General features: G+C 37.0%; 1 protein-coding gene across 2 annotated transcripts in view; it reads left to right on the forward strand.

Moving 5' to 3' along the window:
- FCHSD2 (FCH and double SH3 domains 2) overlaps positions 1-16,381 on the forward strand; it is a 165,180-nt gene that overhangs the window by 64,008 nt on the left and 84,791 nt on the right. For both annotated transcript variants that reach the window (XM_006094478.3, XM_023758754.1), the window contains 3 exons: positions 2,193-2,269; positions 10,478-10,622; positions 16,032-16,165. In XM_006094478.3, the coding sequence (XP_006094540.1) occupies positions 2,193-2,269; positions 10,478-10,622; positions 16,032-16,165 (356 nt within the window). The remainder of the gene's footprint in view (positions 1-2,192; positions 2,270-10,477; positions 10,623-16,031; positions 16,166-16,381) is intronic.

Below are 16,381 nucleotides of genomic sequence, written 5' to 3' on the forward strand. Positions count from 1 at the left end.
AGCATCATTAATATATAATGTTGATTTAAACCAGACAGTAACAGTGTAATAAGGATTATAAGTGATTAGGGGGGTATGAGAGAAAGTAACTGGCTGAAAGGTGAGCTACTTTGTATACAGTGATTAGAAAAGGCCTCTTAGGGAAAAGTACAAAGTCAGACCCAAAGGATAAGGAAGTGCCTAGATCAGCGGTTCTCAACCTGTAGGTCGCGACCCCTTTGGCAGTCGAACGACTCTTTCCCAGGGGTCGCCTAAGACCATCCTGCATATCAGATATTTACATTACGATTCATTACAGTAGCAACAGTTATGAAGTAGCAACGAAAATAATTTTATGGTTGGGTCACAACATGAGGAACTGTACTTAAAGGGCCAGAAGGTTGAGAACCACTGGCCTAGATTGTGGTCTTTAAATGTGGTTTCTCTCTGAAAGGACTCAGAATTCTTTGGAAAACTAGCTTAACTGAAGATCTATAATAAGAACTATAAAGCAAACTATCAGAGTCTGGTGGGGTCATGATATGGGAGCCAACTTGAGGGGACTCCCACTGACCACAGATGTAGCAATTAGCGCATGAGAAAAATAGCGACTGCAATAAATTGAAACACATCTTTTACTCAAAATATATGAGTTCATAATGTTACTTTAAAAATTCATTGTTCACCTTAGGACCAAAACTGGACAATCAAATACTTATCTTGCCTTTACTCTGAGATAACCAAATTTTTCGATGAGAGATAGTTCTTTAAAAAGAATTCAAGCTAGCAAATGCAGAAAGAATGATAATCTACTCTGTTTTAATAAAATTTCATTTTATTAAATTGAATAAAATGAAACTTCTCATATCTTCATATATGCTTTTGAAAATTTTTTAAATCAGTTTAAAGTAGGGACAGTGAGAATACAGCCAGTAGGAATGGGAGTGGTGGAAAGATGTTTTCCGAAAATAAGAACAGTATGAACAAGATGCAGAAGTGAAAAAATACTGTACATGTTCAGAGAAGACTTAGTAATTGGGTTCCCCAAAGTACAAGTTATGTAAGTGGTAGTATTGTGGATATGCAGTTATATATTCACAATTCCTAGAAATAGTGAAACCAAACTCTTACCAAGTTCAGGAGGAACTTGAGATTCAAGGAGCTTCTCTACATTTCCTACTACCCTTTGGCTATTGAAATGGTAAACAGAAGAATTCAACAATGGATTTAATGAAGCCAAATTGATTTGGCAGCAGACCTTAGTAAAAAGGTACCATATAGAGAGAACAGCATTAATTTTTCTTGGGCACCCTCTGCTTAGAGTATGCCGTCTATTAATGTGATTGTTCTTCATCTCAGCATTTTATTTATTCTTTTTAAAGTTGTATGTATAGAGATGAGCATCCCAAAGTTAATGATTTCTAATCCATTACATCAGTCCCTGGTATAATGTTAGAGGACCACGTATGTTCCCATCTAAAGGTTATATGTTCTGTATTTAGAGTGAGTAGTTTAACCCCACTTGCCAGCAAAATAGTCTTCTCTGTTCAAATCTTGATACCCACCATACCTATTATAGATAAATATTCTGTTTTGTTCCGGTTCATGTTGTATTGATAACGGTAATTGGGTATATTTCTTTGTAAAGCCAATTTTTTTTTTCATTTGAAGTGGTTTGTGCCATGGTATTATTTAAAAAGTAAACCCCCCTTAAAATCTCTCTTGAGAAGTATTGGTATAGAATATTCATTGATTTTATAAGCCAATGAGTATTTGCTCCAAATTGAATGTGTTACTACCTTTCCTGGTATCTTAAAATTTGGCTGCTGGAATTTAGAAACGCAGTACATGTCACAGCAGAGGACTGGCGGGAAATGGAGATGTCAAGCTGTGTAATCAGAGCTTTATGGAGGTGGACAACTGCATTCCCTGTGACATACCAGAGCTAGTTTGTTTTAATGGCTGGTGAAGTAAAAAGCATATCAATTTTCAGTTTTCTCATAATTATACTCACCGTTTTCCTTAAAATGGAGATGAGAAGACTATAACAATAATGAACTAAGTTACAGTGTTCTACCATTCAACATTGATTCTTTACTTCAGAATTAAATTTATATTTGGAAAGATGGGATTTGTTAAGTACTGTATTTTAGGAAAAGAGTCTCCTTTTGGCACAATACTTATTTTATAAAATATGTGTATTTTTTAAACAGGGTATCCAGAAGTTGGCTAGTCAATATCTGAAAAGAGATTGGCCTGGAATAAAAGCTGATGATCGGAATGATTACAGGTAACTTAATTAAGTAGTTCTTGCCCGTTTTTATTTATTTATGTATTTATTATTTTTAAAGACTTCATTGTTGAGAGTATTATAGATGTGCCCCCTTTCCCCTCTTTGTCCCCCTCTACTTAGTTTCCGCCCTGCTCCAAGCCTTCAACACCCTTGCCCATTGTTTTTAAAAAATGGTTTCACTGAGAGCCATGTCACATAGAGGATAATGTAGACTCCAGTTAAAAAAAAATTGCTTCTTTTTTCTGCTATTTTTAGATGTAATTTCAAAATTATTAAAAATGTTAATGTTTCACAACATATGTAATCTATATAAAAGAGATCATTTTATGTCTTAGACTAATATTACATTTTTAAATTAATACCCACATATTGAATTTAAGAGAGTAGAGGATAATGAGGCATTATTTCCTCAGCAACCTATAGATGAAACACATTGCAACAATAATGAAACAAGATTGTAGTGCTCTACCATGATCACTGATTCTTTATTTTGAAACAAATTCTAAATTTGGAAAGATGGGATTTTGTGAGCTTAAGAGAAAAGAGTTTCTAAGTTTGTTTGTTTGTTTGTTACTTAAAAACAGATTGATTGATTGATTGATTGATTGATTTAAAAAACAGGTATCCAGAAATTGGCTAATCAATATCCCACATACACATTTTAAAGAAGGTAGATGACAATAGAACATAAACTCTGTCCTCAGTAATATATATATATATATATATATCTTTAAAGTATTTATAATTTTGTTTAGAAGTTAATATATTTTTTGAGATTAATTTAGAAGTATTTATTGGTGTTTGTGCTCAAGACATAGTGTTGTGGGAACCAGAAGTCAAAGACAGATTTCAGAGTTTGCTGTCTGGTTGGAGTTAAGACTAATGCCCATGAAACAATAGCAGAGAAACCAGAGTAATTAAGAACTCATATTAAAGTGTGTGGTTGAGTGTGTATATGAAGTCAACAGATAATTATCTTATCCTCAGATAATTTCTTAATGGGGCTAGAAAACTGAAAGTGCGGGAGAAACCCTAATATTCTTCACAATTGCAGGAATGATTGATAACTTGGAAGATAGCATGATACTATAAGTAATAGATCCATATAGTTGCTACATAGAATAATAAAGGAAAACAGGGAAATAAACAAAAGTAGAGATTTTCTTGAGTGCCTACAAAACAACCCGATGACGTACATAAAAATTATGTAGTCTTTTTATATACTGGGAAACTAAGTCTTGGGTTACATGCATTACTCAGGGTCACACAGCTACTTAGACATGCAGTCATTCATTCATTCATTCTTTATCCATAAGATAGACGTGAGATATCTGCTACACACCAGCTGTGGAAGTAGATTTTAGGGTTGGACTAGAGGAAATGGTGCCTGTCCTGAAGGAGCTTACAGGAGGCAGCCACTATAAACAGTTGCAGTATTCAGTAGCAGTATAGGTGCATTGCAACGGCAGAGGAAAACGAGGCTTCTAGAGCTGAATTTTGAAGGATGTGCAGGAGTTTGCCAGGTTTGTGCAAAAGGAATTCTAAGCAGGAAAAATCCTTAAAAGCATGGAGGCATGAGAAAATATAAACGTTAGGTAACAGTGAGCAGTTCAGCGTGGTGTGAAGTACATGGGTTAGAGGGTGAGAGGAGTTTTGGGAGGATACATAGATAGGCATCATGAAGGACTTTGCATATCAGTTTCTTCTTTTACCCAGAAGATAATAGAATTATTGAAGAATTTCCACAAGAGGAATAACATGTTCAGCCTCACTTAGTAATAGTATGAAAGTAGATTAGAGGGATGTGAAGAAGAATTTGGAAAGAATAGAATTGCAAGAATTTAATCCCTTGTCTTGTACTTGAACCCTGGAAATTATAGTAGAAAGTAGTTTGGGGGGGAAATTTCAGTTATACTTAGAAAACTGAAGCTAGAGAACTTGGAATTGATTTGGCAGAGGGTGTGTGTGTGTGTGTGTGTGTGTGTGTGTGTGTCGAATTTGTTTTGAGACAAACTATAAGAGATTTTCTGTAGTTACCAAACTATAAAGTAGTTTTCTCAATATCTGAAGTAGCTCTTGGAGTATAGAAAGCACTTGATCAGTATCTGCTGGTGAAGAATGCAGTAGAGGGGAAAAGAGAAAGGAAGGACTATAGAATGACTCCTCGGTTTTTTAACTTAGGCAACTGAGAGGATGGTTGTACCGTTGTGAAAAAAACAGTAGAGAGAAATCAGGATCCAGGGTGAGAATGGTAATTGCCAATTTTTTGTTTGTTTATTATAGTTTTCATTCTAGTCATTTAAAATTTTCCTTTTAACTTTTTTTTTTATATTTGTATTTGAATTGGTAGTTTACAAATTCTTGCCCAAGAAATGCATGTTTGTAGCATGTGTAACAGTATAAAGTGTAGCCCCCGCTTTTCCCAAGCTTCTTCCACTCATATTTGTACTCCCCCGGAGTAATTGCTGCTAAAAGCATGTGGTCTTTTCTTCCATATTTTCCGGTGTGATGCACACATGAACATACACAGCTTTGCTGTTTTTAACAGAACTGATGCACGAAATTTGTACAAGGGGCTTGGCCCTTGTGGTCCTGCCCCCCGCCCACTGGTCCTTCAGGAAGATCGCTTTGCTGTCTGGTCTAATTAGCATATTAGCTCTTTATTATAAAGGATGTTTCTGTAACCTCCCCCCTGCTCATACACTCACTTAAGGAGATTTTAGACCTCTTTTTATGCCAGCACATTCAGGCTGTGCTAGTGCCATAGTATGAGTAAATTGTAGTTTTGTTATTCATTCCTCTGTTGGTGGTTATTTAGTTTATTACTATTGCAAATAATGCTGCAGTGGATAACTCATGTATGCACACAGTTACGTCTTTGTGGACTGAAAGTATTTATAGGGTAAATTGGTAGAGGGGGAAATGCTGGGTCAAAGGGCTTATATATTTAAAATGTTAGTATTGTAAATTATCCTTCATAAACTCTGTGTCAATATACGGGATGGGGCAAAAGTAGGTTTACAGTTGTGAGTATGCAAAACACAGGATTTATTTTGTATTATTGTTTGTTAATTATTTTTCCATATGAACAACTGTAAACCTATTAACCTATTTTTGCACACACACCCCTCCCCCCGTATATTACATTTCTTCATATTTGATTTCAAATTGCCTATTCCTTTTCATTTTTTACCAATAGGGCATGTGATAAGTCTTTTAAAAAAATTGCCAGCCTGATAATACATGCACCATTTAATGCCATTAAACTACCTCCATTTGCCTAGAAACTGAACTTCTGGAACACTACTTTTTCTTGGTCCTTTTTTTTAAATCTTTGAGGACAGGTTTTCATTCTCTCTTTGTCCAGGCTGCTATAACAAAATTCCATAGATGGGGTGGCTTATAAATAGCAGAAGTTTATTTCTCACAGTTCTGGGGGCTGGAAGTCCGAGACATGGTCGGGTTCTAGTGAAGTTTCTTTTCTGAATTGCAGACTTCCCAACTTCTGGTTTGTCCTCACATGGGGAAAGGGTTTGGGAGCTCTGTGGGGTCTCTCTTACAAGGACACTAATCTGCCTTATGACCTAATCAGTCCCCAAAAGCCTTATCTCCTAATAACATCACCTTTGGGGGTTAGGATTTCCACATATGAATTGTGGAGGTGAGGGTGGGAGGGTTTACAAACATTCAAACCATAGCAAGTCCTTTCTCTGTAAATGTTTCTTAAAGTTCTCTCAGTTCTCTAGTGACTGCTTTAAGTACTCTTTATCTCTATCCCTATCTCTAAATATTGCCTATAAACTAGTAATGATCATATGCTTTATTAAGTCTTCATCTTGGGAACCAAAAAGTCAGCTGCCTCCAACTTTCACTTCTTTCTAGATCTTATGTTGTTGTTGTTTTTAAGAATGTTAAGTTGCTGCTTCTCTGCTTGATCGTTGCCTTTCACTGTTTCATTTGCTACAATACCACTCTCTCTAGGCCTACTGTTACTCCCCTGCTTGAAAATCTTCTGTTTCTCCTTCCCAAGAGGATAAAATAAAATTTAAAAATTTTTTTTAAATATTCAAAGCCATGGAGAAACCTGGCTCCAAATGACCTTCCTGTCCTTGTCTGCCATTTCTCCTTTCATCCTTGGTTCCCAACCCTTGGGCTCATCAAGCTGCATTTGTATCGCAGTTCATACCACACCTCAGCTGAACTAGTCAGTCATCCTCCCTGCCTTACTGGTTGCCTAGGCTCAGGATACTCTCCCCTCCTACCAATAACAACAATACTTGAACGCTTGCTTATGTATTTATTTAAAATATATTTTTATTGATTTCAGAGAGTAAGGGAGAGAGAGATAGAAACATCAGTGATGAGAGAGAATCATTAATCGGCTGCTCCCTGCACACCCGCCACTAGTGATTGAGACCATAACCCCAGGCATGAGCCCCCACTGGGAATCAAACCATGACCTTCTTCATAGACGGATGCTCGACCACTGAGCCACATCGGCCAGGATGAATACTTATTTATTAAACACCATGCTTTTTCCTTGTTATCAGTTACTGTATAAATTAATCTTAGATTATGAACTGACCGCATTTCTAGAATCTGCTTGATGTGTGGTGCTATATTTCTGGGTCTGGGTTTGAGATGAGAGGAGAAGGTAGAAAATAATTATCTAGAACAGTGAGATAACAAGTGGATTAGGGGAACAGAGGAGGATTGCTGGATAGTAGCACTAAGGCGCTAGTAGAATTTATTGACGTCAATTTATAGTGAGAACAAGCAGCATGATTATGGTTTTCTCAGCAACATTCTGCTGCACAGACATCAATATGATATGAACAGAATTTTGGATTTAACCAGTGTTGGAACTTGTGGATTATAATGATGAAAAGAAAGGGGGGCGAGGATAGTAAGAGTGTACATGAGGAAGTAATTATAATGGTGGACATGAAGCCAGGCAGGTTAAGGAGCTGAGAAAGGAGATCATGACAGGTTTGAGAGACTGTGGGAAGGGAGTAAGATCAAATGGATTGTGGGTGTTCTGATGGGGTTGAGTGATTGTTAGAGTCAAAATCCTAAAGGGAATGAGGGGAAACAGGAGTTATTGGTCAGCGAATAGATAATTAACTTGGAGTTAGAGCAGAGAGGTAGTTGTTGGCAATGGCAAAGTCTAGGTTATGACCATGGGAGTGCACTTTCCAGGTGGATAGCCTTAGAAAATTTTCACATCATTTCTTTTTTTTTTTTTTTTTTTAAATATATTTTATTGATTTTTTTATAGAGAGGGAAGGGAGAAAGATAGAGAGTTAAGAAACATCGATGAGAGAGAAACATCGACCAGCTGCCTCCTGCACATCTCCCACCGGGGATGTGCCCGCAACCCAGGTACATGCCCTTGACCGGAATCCAAACCTGGGACCTTTCAGTCCGCAGGCCGACGCTCTATCCACTGAGCCAAACCGGTTTCGGCTTCACTTCATTTCAAGATTACTTTTCTCTGCAAAAGGTCCTGCAAAATGGCTATAATGCCTATCTTACAAAGTTAACATGAGGATTAAATGGTATGATAAATGTAAACTACATGACGTAGTGACTAGCATGTGACAGGTTCTTAAAATAATTTCTCTCCTTTCTTTTGTAATTTTGAGCCTCATTTCCTGACCTGAGCAGAATAATAAAATACCATACATACTTGATACCTTTCTTTCTGCTTCAAAGTTACTTATATGAAACCTAGTGAAATAAGATAAAAATTTTAAATCACTCTACAAGCCATTATTATTTTTCCCCAATCAGAATGAAAAACACCACTAGCTTAGAACTACCACTACTATGTTAACAAGAAGTGCTTCTCTTTTACAATTCTGCTACTGTTGCTATTTATTCATTTAAAAGAATCGGTGTGCCACATCATTTGCATTTAATTGTTAAAATAGCCCTGTGAGTTACATTGTGCAGGTATTTTTGTTATTGCTTTGTTTGCCAGTTGGGGAACTGAAAGTAAAGTGAAAAGTTACATATGATTGTATTGCTTAAACTAGAACTTGAACCCAGGTCTTCTGACTAGTAACTGAATGCTGTGCTTTTCATGGTATCTCATTGTTAAGAATATGATCGCCTACTACAGATCTGTTACTCTATAAAGATCTCCTTTTAAACTGTATAATGAGAATATTTTTTATTGTATAGGCCTCATTATACAGTATTATAAAATAAATTTATATATTCATCCATTTATTTCTTTTTTTCATTCATCGTATAATTATTATAATCTTTCTAAATGGTAGGCCATGTGCTAGGTCCAGGAATATAATAGTGAGAAAGACATATACCCCTGCCTTCATGAAATTTTCACTATAGTGAGGACAGACTTTAAACAATTACATAACACTGTTTATAATTGAAGGAAAAATGCTCAAGACAAGTGAGCAAATAACAGAGAGGGACTTGACTGAGTTTGTGGTTCGGCTTGGTGGTGATCATAAAAGACTTTCCTAAGGAAGTTGCATTTAAGCCAAGATTTGAAGGATAAACAACAGTCACCTAGGTCAGCGTTTTTCAACCGGTGTGCCATGGCACACTGATGCGCCGCAAAAAATTTTAAAACATGCAGTGCCTGACTAGTCAGGGGCACTGACCTCTTTTCTCTTAGATTGTTAAATTTAAAAAGTGACAACAACCAACACAGTAGCCATCCGGTGTGAATGAATTAAAAGTATACCTATTTTTTTGTGAGATTAACAAAATATATGTTTTCTCATTTTTATTAGGATTTTAAAATGTATTTTAATATAAATTAATGGATTATAAAACATAGTACTGAGCTTTTGATTCTTTGAGGAAATCAGTTATTTGGACTGCTTGGGAGGTCCTGTGTGAGTTCACACCCAGGTTGCATTGATTGTCATGCAGTAAGGCCTTAGAGGAAATTGATTTTGCTGTTCTCTAAGTCCATCGTGCTTTTATGCTGATAGTTTTTGCTAGCACACTACACTGAATCTTTTTTCCAAAGATTCATTTATTTATTTTCTATCTAAGTAAATGAATATTTCCATCTAAACTGATTCATTTGACATATTACAAAAACTAATTTTTTACACAAATGAATTGTTTCCTTGGTTGAAAAATAGTTTCAAGTTTTTTTTTAGTTCTAATTACGATGGGGGCTCAGCTAATTTTTGTTTTGTTTTCATGGATCATCCATTGCCCCCCCCCCAGTTAGCATTTTATGTAGCATATGGTCCTATACATTGCTATAGTAGAAAATCCACATGACATAGGAAAGGAAATCTCAGGAGATGAATGTTGTAATCTATCAGTGCATGTATCTCATTTTATAAAACAAAGTACCGTCCATTATTCTGATATGTTATAAAATACGTTTATAGCTAGTGTATGGTCATACTAGAACTGGCTAAGGCATTTAGCAAAGTAGAAGAGAAGGTTTGAAAAGGAAGTTGGCTATAAAAAAACACAGGTGAATAATTATTTGACTTTCCCAAGAGATTGCTGAGCACATTTATCAAGTAAAGGTAATGGGATTTGCTTGAAATGACGCCAAGCCACAGTGTGATGCTGGCTAAGCATTATTACAACAGAGAAATAGATGTTAAGCAATGATACCATAGACTTCTTTTGTCAGACAAATAGATTTCTCCAGCACATAAGCAGTTGTTCTCCACGCCCCCCCCAAGCCACATCAGTTTGTGTGAGAGTAATATGATGTAGTTCAAATAGAATGTACCTAACCTTCATCTGTATTTCAGTACTGCTGCATTCTTATGTGATTTAATTCTCTAAATCTGAGTCTCAGTTACTTCATCGATAAAATTAAGAAAATATCTTGTTGAAATAATGACACTTGATATTCATAATGATGACCCTGAGACTATGAAAGTCCTACAGGCTGAATTATTGACTGGTTTTTATAGTGTTAGCTTTGTCTGGAATTGCAATCCTTGTATCACTTTACACCAGTAATCTGAATAACTAATTAATCAAAACAGCCAATTGTTAAGGCCATTTAATGCATTATGCTGTGTTTCTACCTATGTATTCTAAAAATAGTGCTTCCTATAAACCAGTATAAATACACTTTTAACTATAAAGACAACATTCTTTCTGTTTGTCAGTGTTAACCAGTAAGAAAAAGGTTAGACAACTTTTCTCTTCCCTACCTAATGCTTTTCTGTCCCTCTTTGAACTTAGGAGCATGTATCCTGTTTGGAAATCTTTTCTCGAGGGAACAATGCAGGTAGCCCAGTCTCGGATCAATATATGTGAAAACTATAAAAACTTCATTTCTGAACCTGCAAGGACAGTGAGAAGCTTAAAAGAACAGCAACTGAAAAGGGTATTGTTTCTATTTGTTCTTTTTTTATATGCATTTTAATATCTCAGTGTTATATATTTGTAATCTGCAAGATTATATTAAACTAGAGGCCCAGTGCACGAATTCGTGCACAGGTCAGGTCCAGCCAGCTGGGCCCCAATCGGGGCAGATTGGGGCTGGGCCTGTCAGGAGGAGGAAATGGTGGGAAGTTGGCCGGCCGGCCCGCCCTGATTGGGGCCTGATGAGGGCCAGGCCGGCTGGGGGAAGGGGCTGCGGACAATTGGCTGGTGGGCCCCACCCCCAATTAGGGTTGGGAGGCCTGGGGACAATTGGCCGGTGGGGGAGGGGCTGTGGGTGGTGGGCCGGCCATCCCCGCCCCCAAATGGGGTGGGGGGATGCAATGAGGAGTGGGCCGGCCATCCCCGCCCCCAAATGGGGTGGGGGGTGCAATGAGGAGTGGGGTGGCCAGGGGGAGGGGTTGTAGGAGGTTGGGTGCAATCAGGGGTGGGCCGGCCAGGGGGAGGGGCTGCGGGCCTATCATGGTGGGGCAGGCTAATCGGGGGCAGGGGTGGCCAGGGGGAAGGGAGGGAGCGTTTGGCCAGCCGGCCCCGCTCTTAATCGGAGTGGGAGAGTCCAATCAGGGGCAGGGGGGAGGGGCCACGATGTTGGCCGACTGGCCCCACCCCCTGATCGGCTGGTTTGCTGGCCACAGTGGGTGTCATAATGACCAGTCGTTATGGCCATTATGATCGCTGGCTTTTTATATATATAGATTGCATTTAATACTTGGGGCTTTCCTATTTGATCACGATTCTGATTTCAACATGGTTTTCTGATTACAACATGTACTTTCTAACTACTGTGTTTTATTAACTGACAGTGGTGAGTGTAAATTTAATCTGTGGACATTCTGAAAGTTCTGTAAATACTTAAATATTAATTTTCAACTTAGCTTAAGTAAATAGATTATAGTTTTACAACATTGGTATAGTTTGGTTATATTAAAATAGTTACAATTTATTAATCTCACTGAGTCTTAAAAAAAATCAACATAGCTTCAATTTAAGCCATTTTGCATAATGATTTACTCGTCATATTTCTGTACCACCTTTATGCTTATTTTTTATTATTTCTGAATGACTTTTTCATTTATGCTACTTTATTTCATCATACCTCTGTTTAATCATAACAATAATCTGCAATAAAAGTTAACTTTGTTCTTTTAAGTTATTTTTTTTAGGGTAAATTTCCAGGACATGACTACTGGGTCAGAGAACCTACTAGTTTGTAGGACTTGGATGTACTGACCCAAGTTACTTTGATTTTTATTTCTGCTTTCAAGTTATTAGCAAGTCTACCTGTCCTATCTATCCATCTATCTCTCTATATTCTTTCTATATGTCATACTCAGAGGTCATACTTTTTAAAATTTCTTTACTACTATCTAAGTTATAATATCCAAGTTTGTCATCATTTTATATGATCCCTTAGCCTTAATGTAAACTTATACACTCGATTCTGTCTGCTCAGTGCTGGTAACTCTTGGGGGAGAGCTGGGCTTTTCTTAACATAGGCAACATTAAGCTTCTTTTTAAGTATATAATCCACCCCAGAAAAGTAGATTTCCACAGACGAAATTTATTTTAGAAGTTGGAAAGAAAGCCCTAGGTAATCTTGTCCTATGCAAATTAAGTTTTATGACTTTTTAAAAATAAATATTTTTGGTATTTTGCTACGTAGAGAGCACTTTCCTTTGAAGAAAAACCCTAATTACTCTGACTTGAATAGTTCACTTGGGTGATGGAGAACATTTGGTTGTAGGGAAGAAAGGATTACAGGAGATCTCTTCAGTGTAAACATAGGCTATCTCTAGTAGTTTAATAACTAGTATCTTAGAAACATATGTAAAGGGGAAAAAGCAAGTTGGAATAGAATCAACCAGAATTTTATAAGAGTTTTGAGAATCTTTTTAAAGATATGAACTACCACAAAGTGCATCTGATACTGTGGTACATAGAGAAAATAGCCTTTTGAGTGGCATTGTTCAATAATATTTATGTAAGTTTCAAGTGTACAGTTCTTTGGTGCATCATCTGCTTATTGCATTGTGTGCTCATCACCCAAAATCTAGTCTCCTTCTGTCACCATATAGTTGATCTCCTTTACTCTCTTCACACAGCCTCTTCCCCTCTGGTAACCACCATATTCTTGCCTGTGTCTATGAGTTTGTTTTGTTTGTTCATTTGTTGCTTTCTTTTATATCCCACATATGAGTGAAATCATATGGTTCTTATACTGTTCTGTCTGGCTTATTTCACTTATCATGATACTCTCAAAATCCATCCATATTGTCTCAAATGTTAGTATTTTATCCTTAGTTATAGCTGAGTATATTCCATTACATATACTGTATGTACCACATCTGGTTTATCCAGTCATCCATGAAGGACACTTAGGTTGTTTCCATATATTGGCTACTGTGAATACTGCTCCAGTGAACATAGGGTTACATATATCTTTACAAATAAATATTTTCAAATTTTTCAGGTAGATACCCAGAGGAGGGATTGTTGGGTCATATGGTAGCTCTAATTAATGCCCTTTTATAGATGAAAATGAATTAAGTAATCTTCATTAGTTGTTTAGTCACCCATAATTAAGGAGAGCTGTCTTGTTCTCATGTATAGGTACCCATGGTACTCAATTTGTGTGAATATACTGAGACCCTTTCCACATGGTTGTAGTCCCCTGGAAAACCTTTGACCTACTATGTTTAGTTTCCTCTCAAAATAGATTAGCAGACCCTTTCGTGCATGTATATCACTATAGGACTCTTGGGCTTCCCTTCATTGGTTAGTTTTTCTGAGGCCAAGCTTGTTTGAATGAACATTATAGACATATATGCCTTACACCTGATTCCTCTTTTAAATAATTGATTTCATTTTCCCATGAAACACAATTGTATCTTTCAGACCATGCTCCAGTTTGAATTCTTAATATCTAATTGTAGCCATGGAGCACTCTCTCAGCTCTTCACACCTGCAAACATGGCATTATTGGGATGTTTATCACTTCTCTGTGGGATTGTCAGGTTGTCATGGTATTATTTATTAAACAAGAGGTTTGTATGTGATAAGGACTTAAAATTAAGGAGAAAGAAAGATTTTTCTGCAAGATAAAAAACCTTACTATTTAGGTATGTCTTTACAATGAAATATTTTTCAGCCATTAAAAGAGTAGAAGCATTAATGCTTAGTATTACATAGATGAACCCTAAAAACATTATGCTAAGTGAAAGAAATGAGACATATAAGGCCATATATTTTATGCACCCATTGATATGAAATGTCCGGAATAGGAAATTCATAGAGACAGAAGGTAGATTAGTGGTTGCCAGGGGCTATGGTAGGGGGACATGGGGAGTTACTTGTAAATGTAATCGAGTTTCTTTTTTGGTTATTTAAAATGTTCTGGAATTCGATAGTGTAAATGGTTTTACATCGTTGCGAATATACTAAAAACCACTGCATTATACACTTTAAAAAGGTGAGTTTTATATTAAGTAAATGATATATCAACATTTTTAAAAGTTTGCTATTTTAAGATAAAATATCTCTATATTAGACCTTAAAAACATGGTTATCACAAAACTGGAGTAGATACTATAATAGGTTACATGGTAAATATAATTATTTCCTCACTGTATGACTTAGGGTAAATTATTTAACCTATTTGTATCCCCATCTTAAAATGGGACTAATAATATGAATAACTTTATCACTGAGTCGTTTCAAGGACTAAATGTAAAAATGCCCATAAAGTGCTAAGCATAATGCATTGTGCCTGTACAAAGCCCACAGGGAATCTTCTTCAATGTAGTTAAGTATTCAGACTGTTATATTTACTCAGAAGGACATTAGGACAGGGAACACAGTTAACCAGTAGGGTGGCATCCAACATTAATACAATTAGTTCTTCCACCAGTGTATACCTCAGTCTACACAGCCAACTAGAGTTACTCTGGTCCCCAGGAGACATGTCTGGGGCGAGGGAATGAGACTCACATATACAGGGGTAGCCACAGGCTCTAAAGGAGACTAGAATATCTTATTACATCTCTGTAGATAGAGCTTCCAAGGTCCCTGCAGGGAGCACTTCCAAGGTCCCTGCAGGGGGCACGTCCAGACCCAGGAATCACCATACTCAAGCCCAAAGCCAAGATATTTATAGTTCATTTACAGTTTTTCCCAATTGATGCAATTTACCTATCAGGGTTCATAAGCATTGTTGTCGAGTAACACAGTTGACACTGTCCTTATCAGGTTTCCACTGAAACACAGACCTAAAGCTCCAGTTTTTATGCAGAAGGGAAAGAGGTGTGTTTTCTTAACCCTTTATTCACAGCCTGGCAATTATTAAATGCTCAATACATGTACCCATAGGGAACCTTCCAGATCTCTCACTTCTTGTAAAGGAGTACCTTTCTTGACACCTAACAATTTCTGGGAAATTCTGTTCTATATGTAACATAGCTAAGTTTGAGTTTATCCTTGCTCTCCCGATGTCCTTGCTCTACTCCACACTGTTCAGCCTGGCACACACAGTAGGCCCTCACCAATGTCTCTTCCTGCTTTGCTGAGCTTTTATCAGTGTCCGCCAAGCACTGTCTGTGCTGTTCCAGGCTCACAAGATTTTCATTGGGGGCTACTCTGAACTGGCCTCAGGCTGGTGAAACTTTTCAGTGGTTTGTTTTAAACAAGGGAAAATTAATCCCTTCTGGATATCCAGAAGGGTCCCAAAATAGTGCTACTTTGGCCTCAATGTATAACAAGAGTTTATTGATTAAACATTGCTTGGTGTTATTATGTCTATTCTTTCCAGAATGCTTATGTGCATCCAAAGAGTTGGGGATAGTTTTGAGTAGTAATTGTTATTGTGGGACCCAGCTTTCTTGCTTCTCTCCATCTTGGGCTTATCAAACGTCAGACTTCTCAGATTTCACTTCTTTTCTAGAGGTGAATTCTTCAGTACCTTTTGCACCACTGGTTCCCCAAACATATAGCAACTTTATTAAGATTATGAAGAAACACAGAATTGCTTTATTATTTTACCTTTATTGCCATGATAACTCCAACAGTAAAAGCATGTTCATTGTTGCTCCTCTTATCTTACCTTAATGCCAGTCATCAGCACTCAGAGGTTATTTCTCAGAACAGAGTTGTTCAGCAAACTGTGACACTGGGCCATACATTACTTGCAGTGGGAGTGTCAGCTGTTCGCTGGATTTTGATTTGCAATTTGAAGGAGACCAGGAGTGCTGATTCTTCTCCTGGGTTTCCATCCTAAGGGGATAGTGCACAGTCCTTGGGACAAACTAATTTATGTAAGCCTCAAACTAAAATCATAATAATTGAACTTTTTATTTTACAGTGTGTGGACCAGTTGACAAAGATCCAAACTGAATTACAAGAGACAGTGAAAGATTTAGCTAAAGGCAAAAAGAAGTACTTTGAGACTGAACAGATGGCTCATGCAGTACGAGAGAAAGCTGACATCGAGGCAAAGTATGTTTTAGCATTTGTGGAAAAGTGATTATGCAAATAAATGTTATTTTTGCGAATCCTTTGTTTTCTATTAATATCAGGCATAAACTCATTCTTAGGTTATGTTGGTTTCATCTGACCTATAAGTGTACTTCAGATCAAAAAATTTTTTATATTAGCTGATTTTACTTAAAATAATATAGCCAAATGAGAAGATTTATTAGTCAGTTTTTACAT

Source organism: Myotis lucifugus, unplaced genomic scaffold, assembly GCF_000147115.1.
Source record: "Myotis lucifugus unplaced genomic scaffold, Myoluc2.0 scaffold_138, whole genome shotgun sequence".
In the NCBI taxonomy this organism is placed as follows: Eukaryota; Metazoa; Chordata; class Mammalia; order Chiroptera; family Vespertilionidae; genus Myotis; species Myotis lucifugus.